The 16,494-nt window shown below is 41.5% G+C and overlaps 1 protein-coding gene across 2 annotated transcripts in view; it reads left to right on the forward strand.

The window, feature by feature from the left end:
* Nucleotides 1-15,171, forward strand: part of BEND3 (BEN domain containing 3) — an 857,102-nt gene extending 841,931 nt beyond the window's left edge. For both annotated transcript variants that reach the window (XM_044065475.1, XM_044065476.1), the window contains one exon: nt 862-15,171. In XM_044065475.1, coding sequence (XP_043921410.1) covers nt 862-3,114 — 2,253 coding nt within the window. In that variant the 3' untranslated portion in view covers nt 3,115-15,171. The remainder of the gene's footprint in view (nt 1-861) is intronic.
* The last annotated feature ends 1,323 nt before the right edge of the window (nt 15,172-16,494 follow it).

A 16,494-nucleotide genomic window follows, 5' to 3' on the forward strand; every position in this document is an offset into this window, starting at 1 on the left:
CAACATCCTACAACCATATACCCCTAACAGGCCACTTAGATCTGCTCACCTAAACCTACTCACTGTCCACAATCCAAAGCGACCTGCCGGGCAGCACCTACTATCTTTTTTTTTAGCCAAAAAGTGGAACTCTTTCTCTCCTTCTTTAAGAATGACAGAAAATCCTGACAACTTCAAAACTCTTCTTCATTCCTACCTGTTTTCCAAGTGGAAGTGCAACTGCACTTTCCCCACCTAGCCTCTTCACCGTTCACACTAACTGTATTGCTATACTATTTCCTACTACCATCAACCTTGTTCCTAATTTACTTATTGTTTACTGTTGTCCTGTGTATATATGTAATTATTGTAAATAGTTTGCTCTCCCTTTATTCCCCTCCCTAACATTTATGCTTGTTCTACCACTCTGCCATAACTAGACTCAGACTCTATGTAACCTTAACCATCCATATTAATATATGACTCTTTTGTTATGTAAACACCATACCTCTTATTGTCTCTGTATCACAATCTACTAGTATTCATACCATTTAGACTGACTGTTGCATACTTCTGTATCTGTACCTTTGAATCTTATGTTAATTTTTATCTTTCATATTTTGTATTATGTTAATTTTTATATTTTGTCTTTTGTTTTATCTTTTGTATTTTTGTAATGTGGAGCTTTTCTCCCTGGGCCTCCACTGAAAATGGGCTCCTGAGCCCAGTGGACCTCCCCGGTCATCAAACTGAAATAAATAAATAAATGGTTGTCCCATATAGTAGTATTGAAATTTTTAAGTTTTAAACTAGGTTGACCTTTGAAAATAAGCAGTTTTCAAGCATTGTACTGTATCTAATGCTGATTTTGTTTACTCCAAGGGCTTACATTTGAGCATGAGGAACAGAGAAAGTGGATCACCATATGCTGGAAATATGGACTACTCAAGCAAACACCAAAGTACTATCTTAGTTGGTGACAGTGAAGAAGCTTTTCATGAGACTCCCACGTCATCGTATAGAAAACCGCTTTATGGCATTTCTCACAAAATAACAGAAAAGAAGAACACTCCAGGGCTGGAACAACACTCATTTTTTGACATCAGTGATAAAGGAAACCTCAGTACTTCCTTACATTTAAGAGTTGGTGCTGACCTTGGCAAGAGAGATTCCACAGCAATATTGACAACAGGAGCAACTATTACAGACAGTGACCCGAATATTTATTCTCTGATACAAAAAATGTTTTACACTCTGAACTCATTAAATTCAAGCATGACACAACTTCACAGCAAAGTTGATCTGTTATCTTTAGAAGTGAACAGAATTAAAAAGCATGTGATTCCTTCAGAGTCTGTGGCAGAATTTCATCCACCTCCTGAGTACCAGCTAACCAATGATGAGCTAAATCAGATAATGGATCAAAGTACGTCCCCTGGAGATTTGTCATGTAGACTGTTGGTCCAGCTTTTTCCAGAACTGTTCAGTAGCGATGAGTTTGACAGGAATTGCGGTACATGTGGCTTCCTTAGCAAGAAAAAAATAGAATCCCTTCACCTGCAGCTTATACGTAACTATGTTGAAGTATGCTATCCATCTGTAAAAAATGGTAATGGCTGGCAGGGTGAGTGTCTACCTCAGGTCAATGACTTTTTCAACAGATTCTGGGCACAGAGAGAGATGGAGAGCAGCCAGCAGAGTGTTAAAACATCTAGCTTTTATGAAAGTGACCAGGTCGAGTCTTCCCACTATGTAGAAGATAAAGGACAGGATAACATTTTGCCCCTGGAAGCAAGTATGACCGTTTCTGATCATCTTTTGGATGCTCAGGATTTAAGTGAATTCCTCGATGAGGCTTCTTCACCAGGAGAGTTTGCTGTTTTTTTGCTCCATCGCCTGTTTCCTGAACTGTTTGATCAGAGGAGACTAGCAGACAGATACAGTTGTTATGGTGATACAGAAAGGCACCCATTAGACCCACAAAGGCTTCAAGTCATTCGAAGGTATACAGAAATCTACTTTCCTGATGTACAAGAAGAGGAAACATGGTTACAACAATGTGCCCAGCGAATTGACGATGAGCTTGAAAGTATACATGATGAGAGTGAGTATGAACCTGGCAAGGATGAAGGTTATGACTCTCTCAGTCTGCCAGACGATGTGTCAGTCATAAAAGTTGGAGATGGTTTTGAATTTGAAAAACCTGGCAGAAGATCAAAAAAAATATGGCTTGTGCCCATAGACTTTGATAAGCTGGAAATTCCTGCCACTGACTTCGAGGTTACCTGCCCAGAGTATATGCTTAGCAAAGAGCAACTGAAAAGTATATATGACAGCAGTTTATCAATAGGAAATTTTGCCTCACGTCTTTTGGTTCATTTGTTTCCTGAGCTTTTTACAAGTGATAACCTAAGAAAGCAATACAACTGCAGTGGTTCTCTTGGCAAAAAACAACTTGATCCAGTAAGAATAAAACTTATCAGGCACTATGTGCAGTTACTGTATCCCAGGGCAAAATATGATAGAGTGTGGACTTTGGAGTTTGTTGGAAAGCTTGATGAAAGATGTCGGCGTAGAGACACTGAGCAACGAAGAACTTATCAGCAGCAACGCAGGGTTCATGTTCCTGGGTCTGAAAGGAGAGATCTTATAACGTATGGCATGAATCCAGAGAGGTTTAGGGAAGAATTTGAAGGACCAACATTACCACCAGAAAGGAGCAGTAAAGATTTTTGTAAAATACCATTGGATGATCTTAGAGTTTCCCCTCCAGATTTTCCAGTGCCTTCTGCATACCTGCTGTCAGACAAAGAGATAAGGGAAATAGTGCAGCAGAGTTTATCCGTTGGTAACTTTGCTGCCAGGCTTCTTCTCAGACTCTTTCCTGAACTTTTTACTTCAGAAAATCTAAGACTTCAGTATAACCATTCAGGGGCTTGTAACAAAAAGCAACTTGATCCAGTCCGCCTAAAATTAATTAGACATTATGTTGAAGCTGTTTATCCTGTAGAAAAGATGGAGGAAGTGTGGCATTATGAATGTATACCAAGTATTGATGAAAGATGCAGGCGACCTAACAGAAAGAAATGTGATATACTCAAAAAGGCAAAGAAAGCAAAGAGTTCGTTTTTGTAGCACTTCAGTTGGTTGCAGTCCTGCCTTAGGCACATATATTTTATTGACTGAAGGAATGGAGCCATTGTTATAATGGTTTTTCAGTAAATGTAACTTGTACCTTTCTTCATTGTCTGGTATACATATGGGCTCCTAAATTTGCTGTAAACATTTGTCTATTTAGACTTATAGAAGCTTTATTTTTAAGCTGGCCTTTTTTTAGCAGGAAAAAATCTGAGCACGGTCATAGTTCAATACAGTCTATTGTGTCATTGATGTGTTCTAGGTAGTGCAGTTTATGACATTGTTTAGCAATATATTTGCTATAAGGAATGTTTTACTCCTAATTATGAATTTACTAAAATGCAGTTATGAACTACTGTTGTGTCTTTTAGGTGTAGTGATATCAGACCAGAGGTTACTGCATATAGTTTAAAGTGTATGTGTCGATTCGCAAAGGAATTTAAAATTGCTACCAAAGATGAGGAATTATAGAAATTAATGTCCATAAATGAGTCTTGTGATCATTTTTGAAGCACTGGGGAGCCTCATTATGGGTGTTTATACTTTCCAAAAATTAGAATTTTATTAGTTTCTATTTCTGAAGAATCCATGCTCTGAGACAATCTTAAGCCCTTGATTTAACTTGGCACCTGCATAAAAGTAAGTGTGCCTTTAAGTCCATTACTTTTCTTGCAGCTCATACTTTTTGGGTTTTGACTCTTGCTGTTGTGAATAAAATTACTCTCACTCCTTATGGTCATTAAATTTCAGCCAAAAGCTGCACCAGTGTTTTTTCACAAGTATGGTGACCCTTTGCTGTGAGTGGTGGGTTTGATCTGTATGCAGTCTTAGGTTTAGGTCAGAGTTTCACTACAGAAAATATAGCTTAGAAGACCGGCCAAGGCCTAGGCATTCAAGTCCACATTGAGACTAGTGGCCTGCTGGTTCTTTCAGGCATGAAGCTTGCCCTTGCCTGTACAAGTCCCTTGTGGTGGCAGATGATCAGTGGGGTGTAGTAGGCACACTTCAAGTTCTCACCATTGGGGGGAGTATATTCTGTGGTGCTCACACTGCCTGACCCCTCATCATTTTGCTGGGGGCTGGCACCTTCCAGTTTTATGTCAAGGAGCAACCCCCTCATGTCTGTGAGTGACAAATTACTGAATATGTAGCCAAGGTTCATCTTTCTCGAACCTACCCTAGGCCCAGCCAGGTCAGTTGGTTCCAGATGAGAAAAGCTAAGCAGATGCTCCGTTGCCTGGTGATGACAGCTTCAGACCTAAAGCAGGCTTATCCTACCTGGTACCCACACACACACATATCTACCCAGCCACACTACATTTAGAATGTGTGTTCAGTCATGTGTCTCCTACCCAATGCATTCCAGTTGCATGCTTGCTCTTGCACGAGATGTTGGGGGTGGTGGTCTTCTTCCTTTCTTGGCTCTGTCTGGTAGACTGAAGACTTGGAGGTTTTTGTTTGTGAGGAAGACAAGCCACCTCTCACTTGCAGATACATTATACCTTGTGAAGTCCAACATGCTTTTACCTCTCCTTGCTGTCTTAGAAGCCTGAGGCACCCTGACTGTATTTTCATGCCCTGCAAAATGGCAAAAGCTAAATGTAAGCTGCCAGATGATTGGTGTGTGTAGCCTAGAGCTAACTGGTGTTTGATTTATATAGACCAGCAGTGAGTCCGTAGACAGCAGGATTTTCACTGTATTGCCTGATAGTCAAAAGCTGTGGGTAGGTTGTGGCAAATCTGCTTACTCATGTGCCACACTGGGGCTTAAGTCCCTCAACTAAACTAGTCATTTTTTATATTCTTAATCGTGTCCTCTTTAGTGGAACTGGCATTGGCCAAACTTGGGTACTTCCCGGTGCCTTGATTAAGGGAGAACCTGTTCTGTACCCTATCATAACTGCTTTTTTTATGGTTTACCATGTATTTTGAGTATTATTTGGATTGTGCAAACATTTTGGCTAAGACCATGTGTTCACATATGTCTTCACAGACTAACATGACTGAGATTGTTCTCCTATAATGACCAACTTAAATGGGAAATGCTGTTGTGACAGGCATCCCTGGACCTCGTAGATGGCCTGACGAGACATCAGGCCCACCCCGCTTTGGAGGAAGCCATTTCCTCTTCCAGAATCCTACTAGTCATCTTGGAAAAAAAGAAGGAAGGCCAACTAGAGCTTTTATTTATGGTCCTTACCCCATGCTGATTGGGTCCTGTTAGAGAGACAGCTTGAGTTCTTGTTTTGGTTATTCCCATTGTAGAGAACCATCTTTGATGGGCCAGTGAGTCCAGTACATTGCTTTGGCTGTCCACATCCAGAGTTTATTGATCCTCACTCCTACAAGACTGTTAGGAGCTCCTGAACAAGTCCAAATTGTGACTAGGAGGGCACTATAGGCAACCCCTTTCTTGGTAGGAGTGCAGGAATTTGTTATTTTGTCCTGAGTCTGGAGGAGACGGAGGGTTCTGTGACATTTCTGTCAGGTTGACTTGGAGGGACTGCCTTTCTTAGAGTAGCATTTTGATTTGCTACTTAGTGGAAAGTTCTTCACAGAAGTCTGTTCTGGTTTGTTGCTAACTACCTTCAGCAAACCAGAAGTCTGTTCTGGTTTGTTGAGGGTAGTTACCACTCTCAGGCTATATTCTTGCCTTTGAGGTTCCTTTGATCCCCTGGGCCTTCCCGAGTGTCGGTAGTTGTGTACAGAGTTTTGCAGGAGCAGATTGTGTGTCCCATTTTAGGATGTCTATCTGTTGATAGTCTTGTTCAGGGACTTCCTGGGCTGTGTACTTGTTTGTGTGTGTGCAGCTGTGTTTGTAGCTTTTGAGGGTCACCACAAACTACCTGAAGTTCTTCCTGAGTCCTTCTCCAAAGATAGCTTTTACAAGCGTGAGACTGTTTTCTGATCTCTGCCAATCATCCTGCTCTTGGAGAGGGCCCAGAAGTCATGGCTTGGAAACCTGGCTGAAGCACAAGGAGTCCAAACTTGGGCTCTTCTGCATCATTTGGACTAGATAGCAGATACTTCCTTCTAGGTACTGTTTGCATTCCTGAACATTGAGGTACTGTTTTTTTTTTTGTTTGTTTTTTTTTTTTGTTTGTGGCAGTCAAGTCCTTATGTACTTATGGGCCGCCTTCTGATGTTTAACCTCTTTGTTGAGCCTCAGCATATTGGGGAAATCCCCCCCCCCCCAGCCTTTGCACAGACCTTTCCTATCTGCATGTCAAAGATTCTGATAGTGTTTGCTTTACTTGCAGGTTGGGGCAATTTTCTTAGGCCACTTACTGATCTGGGTGTGACTCCCTGTCCTCCAGTGGAGCTAAGAAACCAATGTAGGTGGCTATCTGTTCTCCACAGATGTAACGGCTCATAGAAAGCAGTCAAGCCTTAGTGGATTACCAGCTATATTATCTTTTGCCATCAGGTGAAAATCTTCCCACTGGCAAGAGTGTTTTGAGATCACTCCACTGTAGAAATGGCTGCCCGCAGTGGCTGTTTCCAAAATGTTTCTATCGCCAATATCTCTGATGTTTCTTGGTACCCCTTAATAGTAATGAAGAACGTGGTATCAGGTGCTGAAGTTTGGGGCTGTATGAGAAACACACCTGGTCCTGTCCAGGGATGGCTCCACAACTTTGGTGATGGCCAGTTTCACTGTCTCAGAGCTTGATTTATTTTGCATGCTCCTGATATGAATAGTTTTGCTAGCCAGTGTGTTTAAGGCATTGAAAGAGCTAGGAAGCCTTTTGTGTGGTCCTTCATGTAGAGTTGGCTGTCAGTTTATTGGGAGCAGTTTCCTATACCTCCTGATTTGGTCCTTCAAAGGTGCTGTCTACATTTTCAGAACCCTGTAGGATTTGGACCTCCCATATTCCACATTCAGGGTACATTTAGGAGCTTATGCCTATTATGACCTTTTGGAGAGCAAGACTGATAAGTTAACACTGGGTGTTTAAACAGTTTTTTTGGAGGACCTGCTTCTCTACCTTCCTTTGAAGAATCATGTTCTTCAAAATTTGAACTTCATCAATGAAAAGCCTGTTTAGCTTGTGTGTGGCTGTCAGTGTAGTGGTGTTACAGTTCATTTGCTTGGCAAACTGTTTCTGTTGACCATCACCCCTTCCTGAAGGATCACAGAGCTTCAGTCCCTCTTGTATAGTTCTCTTTTTATCCTTACCTGGCTTTGGATTGCTTCACATTGAACCCACTCTGTGCTAGGGGATTGGTTCTAGGTTGTTCCTTAACTGTCACTATTTCATTGTGGAGCAGAAAATTGAGGGATAAGAACCTTTCACTATCTGCTTGTGCCCTTCCAGCATGGATGCTTCCTCAGATGGGTATTTGAAATTAACAGCAGAGCAGATGGTCATCTGCCCTCTGGAGAGTTAGAGGCTCACAGAACCAAGCAAGCTTTAGTTGATTCACCTGAAGGCAAAAGATATTAGAGCTGGCAAAGACTGTCCACTGGCAAATGTATTCCAAGACCATTCATTAGAGGGGTGGCTGCCTCCAATGTCTACTTCAAAATGTCTCCACCACAGATGTCTGTGCTCAGGCAGCTTGGTGTTCCAGTACATTTTTTTCACAAAACATTATTATCCAGACCAATAGCTGGGCCTTTATTATTTTATTACTTCCATGGTAATCCTTCACATTTTTACCCCTGTACATTTCTCCTGTTCATTCCACCTTGGTGGCTACTGCTTGGGATTCAGCACAGCTATAGGCCCTGTCAAGGAGAGTTCTAATGTTAGATGTAACAAGTACATTCTTAACGTATCAGTTGATATGTGAGAGGACCCTTTGTGGTGTGTGGGATATATCTTCACCATCTCGCTGTGGTTGGATTTTTTTGTCTAGAAACATGGTAGTTGTTTTAGTGTGTATTTGCTTTTTATAAATGTAAGTGCCAAATCTTTGTTCTCTCTTCTTTCTTTGCAGCTGAGGTGACACAACCAGAGAGTTGAAGGGCACTTACTCCTCAGCTTCTGCCCTCGTAATTAACTGACTGGAGTGATGAGTAGTGCTTTCTAGTGACTGTCTGCTGGAACTGGTTGATTGAGGTAGATGTTGAGTAGGTTGGCAATTTACATTATAACAGTTGTCCACCACCTCCTGGATCTTTTCAAAAAGACAAATATGTTATATTCTGATTGGTGGAAGATGAGGTTTGCTGTAGGGCCAGTCAAGGGGATTCCTTTTTATAATCCATCCGATATGCTAAGAATGAGTCAGTTGTTTAGATATACAGGCAATTTATTTACTCATCATTTAGCATTATATCTTATGTGTGTGCCAGAGTTTTAACAACATACTTGGTTGGCTTTGCACTAGTGCAGAAGGTTTATTAAAATTACAAAGTAAAATGTCATCGAAGCATGTTCATGTTTAATTGATAAATTTTATAAAAGTTATTGTAAAGGTTACAGTTGTGTAGAGACAATTATGTAATATATAAACTTTTAACTCCTTTTTTAAGCTTGAGAAATCCTTTTGAAATCTGTAATGCAAAAGAAAAGACTATTTAAAGTGACTTCCATTTTTTTTTATTTGCTGTGCCCTCTGCTTTGTTAATCATTCCTGGTATTGCATTTTTTTCCATGTCAGGCTGTCAGAAAGGGGCTGCAGTTCATCTTTGAGGCCGTTCAGTTCTTGATCATTCAGTAATGCCTATCAAACATGAAAGCAGATTGGAATTTATGAACTTGAGAGAGCAGATTACCCCCTCATTAAAGTAAGAGGGAGTTTACTTTAGTGTGATTTTATTCATCATAATACTCTTTAGGAAATTAATCAAAGGCAACTGCCATGCTGTGATGTCCTGTACTAGTAGTTGATATTTACTGTGCCTTTGGAATGGCTTTCCATTTCATTTCGAGGAAGAAAACTTCTTGTGTTCTTCCTGGTTACAGACATGCATCGTATTCCAGAAGATGTTCTTTATACATTATAGCTGCTGGTTTGGAAAACAAGATACTGGCTTCATTGCGAGTGTCAAATGCACACTCAGTGGAAGAGAAATAGACATGGATACAAATACAAAGAATGACTAGCATTAGCAGAAGACCATTATATGATCAGGGGCAAGACTTCACTTTTAACATACAGTAGATTTTTTTTTAATTTAGATTACTGTTACAGTAGTTCTGTCTACTGGAACTTCAGCTGTAGAAGGCCCAACAAGTGGCCAGATTTCAAGAAGTCTGCACACTTTCCCCCTTCGTGCTTGGTAGATACCCCCCCCCCCCGGGACATCAAGGCAGTTCCAGTATAAAACTGACATGTACCTACACCATATTAGATGTCCTTCTGTTCATATGTTGCAGTATTTTTTAACATGAGGGTGTCCACCACAGGTTGCCCCGAACGTCCGACCAGTATACAAAAGTCTAAAGCTACTGTAAGATGCATGCGACGTCACACACAGGATCCCATCCAATGTCAGTCATAAAGTGACATCAGGTATATAGCAGACATTGGCACGTACCATCCTCAGAACTTTTCTGGTACCTGTCTGAGCATCTTCTCCAGTCGTTTTCTCATCTGCGAAGTTGCGGATTCCGACTCAAAGTGCCCTTTTGTTTTTTTTCTTAAGTTTTTTATGCTATTGTTATTTGCTGAGGTTACATGTCATCTAGGAAGGTCAAGTGTCAGTAAAGAAGGCAAGTTCCACATAAGGATACCCACGATTGCTTGTCTTTTTTGCCTAGGCCCTAATCATGACCATACCTCCTGTGCTGTTTGTAAGTACTTTGTCCCAAAGACCCTGTGTAGTCATCTAGCTTCTCTTAATTTCTATCTAGAGAACCAGAGCTTTAAGCATTTAGTTCGCAATGCTATGGAAAGTGTGTCAGGCCCTTCAGGAGAGCCTGCTCTTAAGAAGGCCAAAAAATCTAGGCCTGAGGTTTCTGCTGTTCGTCCAAATCCGGACTTTTCTCCTGAGGTCAGTGTTGGGCCAGAGACTTCTTTGAAGGTAGGTGGTGATTCTTCCACAGGTAACACAGTGAAGGCCGCAAGGTATCCTGCTAGCATGTCTTCGGGGGATATGCAAATGTCCACTTTGGACATAGTGGAGGACCCAGGTTCATTGTCTCTGAAAGCTCCCAAGGTGTTACTCAAATCCTGGTTAGTGAGGAGGTCTCCAGCAGTATTATAGAATACAGGCCGGCATCGGGTCTTTCGTCCTTCCACTGTATCGATGCTCCACTTAAGAAGCAGAAAACTAAGCATTCTTCTTCTCCTCAGGAACAATTCACTGATTGGCAAGCCTTTTCACAAGGACTGTTTAATACCTTCTGGCCCTTAGGCAATCCACAGGGGTCTCCCTTCCTTCTACTTCTTTTTCTCCAGTTTCTCCTCATAAAAGGGTCAGCATTGAGGATTCCTCTGATGAGGGTGATTCTTCTGGGGGTGAGTCTGGCATACTCTGCACAGATGTCCTCTCCATTGTTATACTCTTCCCCAAAAGAGGAATCAAATGGAACTGAATCTACAGAGGAGCATAATACTTTTGGAAAGACCATTGTGAAAATGAGAGAGTTTTTCCAGGTGGACTGCTCTCAGGTTTCAGACATACAAAAAAGATATCTTTTACAGGTGGATTTCCCCATCTCCATGTGCAGTACCTCCAGTCTTTCAAGCTTTCTTGGATGCTTTCTCCTCTGCTTCTAAGTGTCCAGATTCTCAGCCTCCTGCCCCTGAAAGGTCAGACAGTTTTACAAAGTGCCAGAGGATTGTAAGTTTTTGTTTAAGTGCCTTTCTGCAGATCCAGCTACAAGATCAGTGGCTGCAAATAAGCCATCTAAGCTTTTGTCTTCTACTTCCCTCCTCCCCTCGGTTAAGGACAGAAAAGTCATGGAATGGTTGGGGGGAAATGTATATACTTCTGTCACCCTCACCTGTGGGGTTATCCCTGCTGTGGTAGCCCTCGGCTTGCCCAAGGGGACTCTGGAGGGTGCCTTCCTTGCAGCTTCCAAGAAACCAGACATCCATTCCCCTGGTCCTGAGAAACCATGCAAGTTTTATGGTGTCCATATGTGTTATAAGTACATTTCCAAGAGTCCTGTAGATGAAGCTGTAGTGTCCAAATTTCTTTCTGCCCCCAAAATACTCCCAAACGAAAATGGAAGGGAGAGTACTAGACCAGTTTGAGAAGGCTTACACAGCTTCCGCCCTGTCCTTCAAGGCCATTGATTGTTTGACATGACAAAGTATGAAATTGTGTTCCTAGTTCAGCTGAGGTAAAAGCTTAATGAGAGATGTCTGATTTGGACTTGGGGCTAGAGCATAGTAAGGTGACAAAACGTTTGATGCTGTTTATGCAGCATTGAGGGGAGCAGTTATAGGATTTGTCATTAGAAGACATCCCTGACTAAAACGAAAGCCCCTGACAAAGGTTCTTAGAGTGCAGTTACTTGATGCCCCACTGTTTGGGAGCCTCATGGTCACAGTTTTTAAGAAGGTGAAGGAGTTATGCTGAATGTAAAACAACTGTTTGACTCCCCCATGCGTAGTAGAAACTGCCCATGTGAACCATACTCTTATGGTTACAAGCGAGGTATAAGTAAGTCAGTAAAGGGAAAAATGGGCTAGTACGGGAGAAGGGGACAGAATGACAGTAGGAGAAAGTGTATGTGATCCTGGGGAGCCTCATTTCCAAAGTAGCAAACTTGACCACTTGAATATTCTCCCTCTTCCCCCAAACTTCCATACCAGTATTGCTGGAAGGCTTACACAGTGTCTCAAAAGTGGAAGGGCATGACACGAAACAAATGGGTCCTGGAAATCATTTCCATGGGTTACATACTGCAGAGTTTGCAGGTATTCCTCTTGTGCCAAAGGAACACATATACTTGAAAATTCTGTTCAGCAGAAACTCCCCTTGCTAGAAGTAATAGAACCAGTGCCATTAAAAGACCAAAAACAAGGCTTTCTGTTGACTTTCTCTAGTTCCCAGAACAGAAAACAGAAATACCTTTAAGATAGGTTCTGAATCTCTCAAAGTTCAGTACCTTCTTCAAAATCCCAGAATTAAATATGTCAACATCACAGGCATTGCTGTCCCTCCTGCTCCCACAGGTCCTGATGGTAATCATAGTTCTCAAGGATGCCTACCTTCACATCAGTGCAAGTACCATATATGCTTTCTCAGATTCAAAGCAGGAGGCTCCCACTTTCAGTTTTGCCTCTTTACCCTTTAGATTGGCTTCTGCTGTCAAGATTGTCTGGTTCCAGAAACTAATGAGACAGTTGTCTGTCTCAGGAATAGGTGGACAAGGCCATCAGTTTCATTTCAGATCATTTCCAAAGTCTTGGATTCTTGTTCAGCATTCCAAAATCTTATGTACTTCCAAAAGAGTTTTTATTTCTGGGTTTACTTTTTGACTAGAGTTGCCAGAAGGCATTTCTTCCCTAAGGAAAGGTGGAGCATTTGGAGCAGTGCTTCCACAAATTAGCAGAGAAAAGGGCGATGCTAGCGTATCAGTTCCTCAGGGCTCTGGGGTACATTGTTTCTGTTATCTTGGTGGCATCTCTGGACAGGTTGTACATGAGACTCCAGTAGTACCAGAGATCAATCTGGGACCAAGACTGCCACTCCATGGAAGAAATGGGGTCCTGTCTTGCCCTGCATTTTCAGGGAGCTAATGGTGGGTCACCCAAGTCAAGCTGAATTTGACTGTGCCCTACATCCAGAAGCCTCTGGTCATATGCTTCAAATCTAGCATGGAGAGTATACATACTGCAGCTCATGGTCCACAAACTGTAGAATGCAGCTCAAATTGCGAAGTATATAATTGTGAAAAAGATGATGGCCTTGGTATTTCAGTCCCATGTGCCTCAAGACAATGTATGTTCCTTCTCACCAGAACACAGCAGATCAGTTCAGCAGGTCAAACACAGATGTATCTGAATGGATTTTACACAGTAACATCTTCCTTCGGCTGGTGCACAGGTGGGATATATGAGAGAGATCCCAAACAGCAGACAGCTAAAAAAAATTCTGCTTAGGAGCACCCAGCAGAGAAGCTTCAGCAGTAGATACCTTCTCCACCTAATGGACACACCTCTTCCTTCATGTATTCTGTCTCAAAACCCCTTTGCCAAAGGGCAAGCCAGAAGATAATGGGGGGGGGGGCATATGGGTGCCTTTATATACCCCATCCTGGAAACTTTGCAGCTTAGACCCTAGATGGTATAACTCCTTTGCTGTTCAGGCACTGGTTCACAGAGGATGTGCTGAATATACTTGAGGTTCAGAAGCTCACCACTAGGAAATCCTAGTTTTCTAAATGGAACTGGTTTTCTTTCTGGTGCTGTAGAAAACATCAGAACCCTAGAACTGCACCAGTGTTCATGATATGCTTGTACGTCAGTGAGTTCTAGGACTGCCCTCTACTTACATCAAAGTTCATATTTCAGTCATCCCAGCTTACATGTCTGTGGATCCGCCTTTGGCATGTGTGGGAATCTGCTGTTGGCATGTATGCTGCCTGTCAAACATTTTCCGAAAGGAGTATTTCATTTGAGACCTTCAAGAAGAACTGCTTATCTTTGGGACCTAATTTATGTCCTTGAAAAGCCTGATGGAATCAACTTTCAAACCCCTAGCTGCAGCCCCTGTGAAGTTCATGACTTGGAAATAGATCTTTTTCATAGTTATCAGAACGGCTAAAGATTGTCAGAAATTTCAATCTCCTAGCTACAGCCCCTATCTTCAAGTTCTTGACTTGGAAAATAGATATTTTTCATAGTTATCCGCACAGCTAAAGATTGTCAGAAATTTAAGGCCTGATGTGCAAACACAATGATGTGCAAGCCTTGTCACAAACCCCTCCTTTATGTACAAAGACATTTGAGGTGGTGATTGCACAACTCAGAAATTAGTTGTCTCCATTGCCGTAGGAAAGGAGGAAGGGGCAGTGTTGAAGCAAACAGTTTTCAGCTGGTTGACCCCCTGTATTATGGTCTGTTGTTATTCTTAGCATAAGCATCTGTAAGGAAGTGTGAGATCTGTAGCTTTAGGGACATGGCTGCTGTAGTGGCCTTCCTTTTGAGAGGGTCACCACTCAGGTTATTTTGGAAGCAGCTACTGGTCATCTAGCTACAGTCTTTTAAAAAAATGGAAGCTGAACATTTCTTCCAGGGCAGGAGATAGGTTTGCTATAGCCATCCTGCAAACTACAGCCATCAGACCTCCCTTTCCTAATAGAAATTTGAGAATTGTCCCACTGGTCAGGGGTTTTGCAGCTGTGATGTTAATGGCCACTGTAATACAATTGTGTAAGACATTACCTTGATAGTAGATGTGAGTAGATCAGTGTTGCAGCACTGCGTTACTCCTACCATCCCCTCTGTCACTATAGGGCATCCTAAACTTGGGTGGTTATCCTATCCTTTATTATGTCTCCCCTTACAGGGCCTTGCACCTACTCAGGTCCTAATAGAATGAGAGGATCCCTGTTTTTCCTTCCTCACCTTAGTGCAATATATGAGGGGTTTTTTAACTGTGCTCTGATCGTAGTTTACCCTGGGTTTGACATTAGCTTTTATTGTGAGTGGCCTTCCTGCTGTGGCAAGAAAGCTTTCATATTGCATGGACAGATCCCAGTTTTTGATGTCCCATCGGGGGGGGGGGGTTACAGAGTTATGGAAGTCTTTCGAAGTGTTGGGCCTTCTACATCTGAAGCTCCACTAGTGAAAACTACTGCAAGAGAGATCTACTTGAACATATGTTGTGTTATGATTAAGTTGTCACACAGTTGTGCTTTATGCCTACCTCTTGTGTTTGCTTTTAATTTTAGCAGAAAATACGTTTTATTCCTTGTTGTCTTTCAATTGTACTGATTTTAAATACATTTTGCACCTTGAAACATGCTGCCTTTGCGTTTGAAAGAAACAATGGAATTGCTGTATTGTACAGTGTTGCACAGTATCAATATTTATCCAGACTTTGCCTTGTTCGTTATTCCTGTGCAAGACCTTTTTGCATTTCAAAATGTCCTTTAATTCCTAATTAAAAATAAATGCAAAAATCTATTTGGTGATGCTTTATGTCTTGTGCAGTATGTTTATTTTTAGAGATTATGTAGTAGTATTCTGGTGCTTTTTATTTCTAGTAATTTTAATCTACTTATGTGCATCCTAGGTGTCGGCACAAATTACCAATTATATCTTTGTTTTTATTATTGTCATAACATGCTTTTTTTCTATTTTCAGAGCAAGTGTGCCACAGATATAAAAGGAATGTTAGAAACTGATTTTACATTGTGATCAAGCATTTTATGCATTCCCTGATGCATACTGGCTTCATTGCTCATGTTCCTTAACAGGAAGCCCAGCTACACCTTTCTGACTGCTTTTGAGCAAAATGTCAAACTCTTTTGGAGAATATCACAGGGTACTAGTATGGGATGGAAGCCATCATTTTTGATGGCGGGTTGCCAACAACCATTCTTTTGCCCACATGACATCTGATGTGCTGTATGTGTCACATGCTTTGTTGCTTCCAAGCATCAGATGTGTTATTTGCAGTTAAACTTCTCGTCTTGGGCTGGCAGTGCTAATACCTAACCCTTAAAATACAGGAGAAGAGGCTTTGGAAGTGCAAAATAATAATTACTTTTTGTATACTGTACTTTTGCTGTATTAAATCCTGTGTATAATCTGGAATAAAACCGTAGGTGACATTCTTTAGACCACATATTTTCAGTAGCTCTGTGTCCTTGGAGTGCTCATGCCACAGTTATTTCAGTATAGGCTACCTATAAAAGACACTGTGTGCCTTTCCTGTTTCTTTTTTGCTGCCCAAATTAGATGATCACTCTGCATAGCTTCATCAGTTCATTAATCATCTGTGACTTTCATTTCTTACAGTGTTAATTGTATTTCAAATTTAATTTTTAGCAGGAAAGCAGCACTTTTTGTCCGATCAAGCTTAGTAAGTGAAGTCCTATTGAGAAAATCACCAAGACGTTCTGTCATAATCCCCATGAAGACTGCCATTTTACAGTGTCTGTTTAGTTTAGGGGAACAGCAAAAAAAAAAAAAATCTTGTCCTCACTGTATTCCTGTTAGGAAAGTCTTAGAAAAGCTTGACAAGCCATTAACTTGCAAGCTTTTCTGGTTCCTAAGAAACTGTTTAATATATCTTGTGCCAGATGTAGAATTTCTGATTTTACTGTTAAGGGAAACTGGTCCTTCATACCTAGAAATGATAAAATGCATGAAACTGCAGAGCCTTTAAATGGACAGGGGGTCATGTGCTCCTAGGCCTTCTGCTTTAAGGGGAGTCTCCCATTTTCAGGTGGTGAGGTTGAGGTTAGTCCATCCACTTCTAAAGTTGAAGCCCCCGTACTTCCACTTTGCTGTCTGTGA

This window comes from Protopterus annectens, chromosome 1.part0, assembly GCF_019279795.1.
Source record: "Protopterus annectens isolate FY-2018-M chromosome 1.part0, PAN1.0, whole genome shotgun sequence".
Classification (NCBI taxonomy): Eukaryota; Metazoa; Chordata; order Ceratodontiformes; family Protopteridae; genus Protopterus; species Protopterus annectens.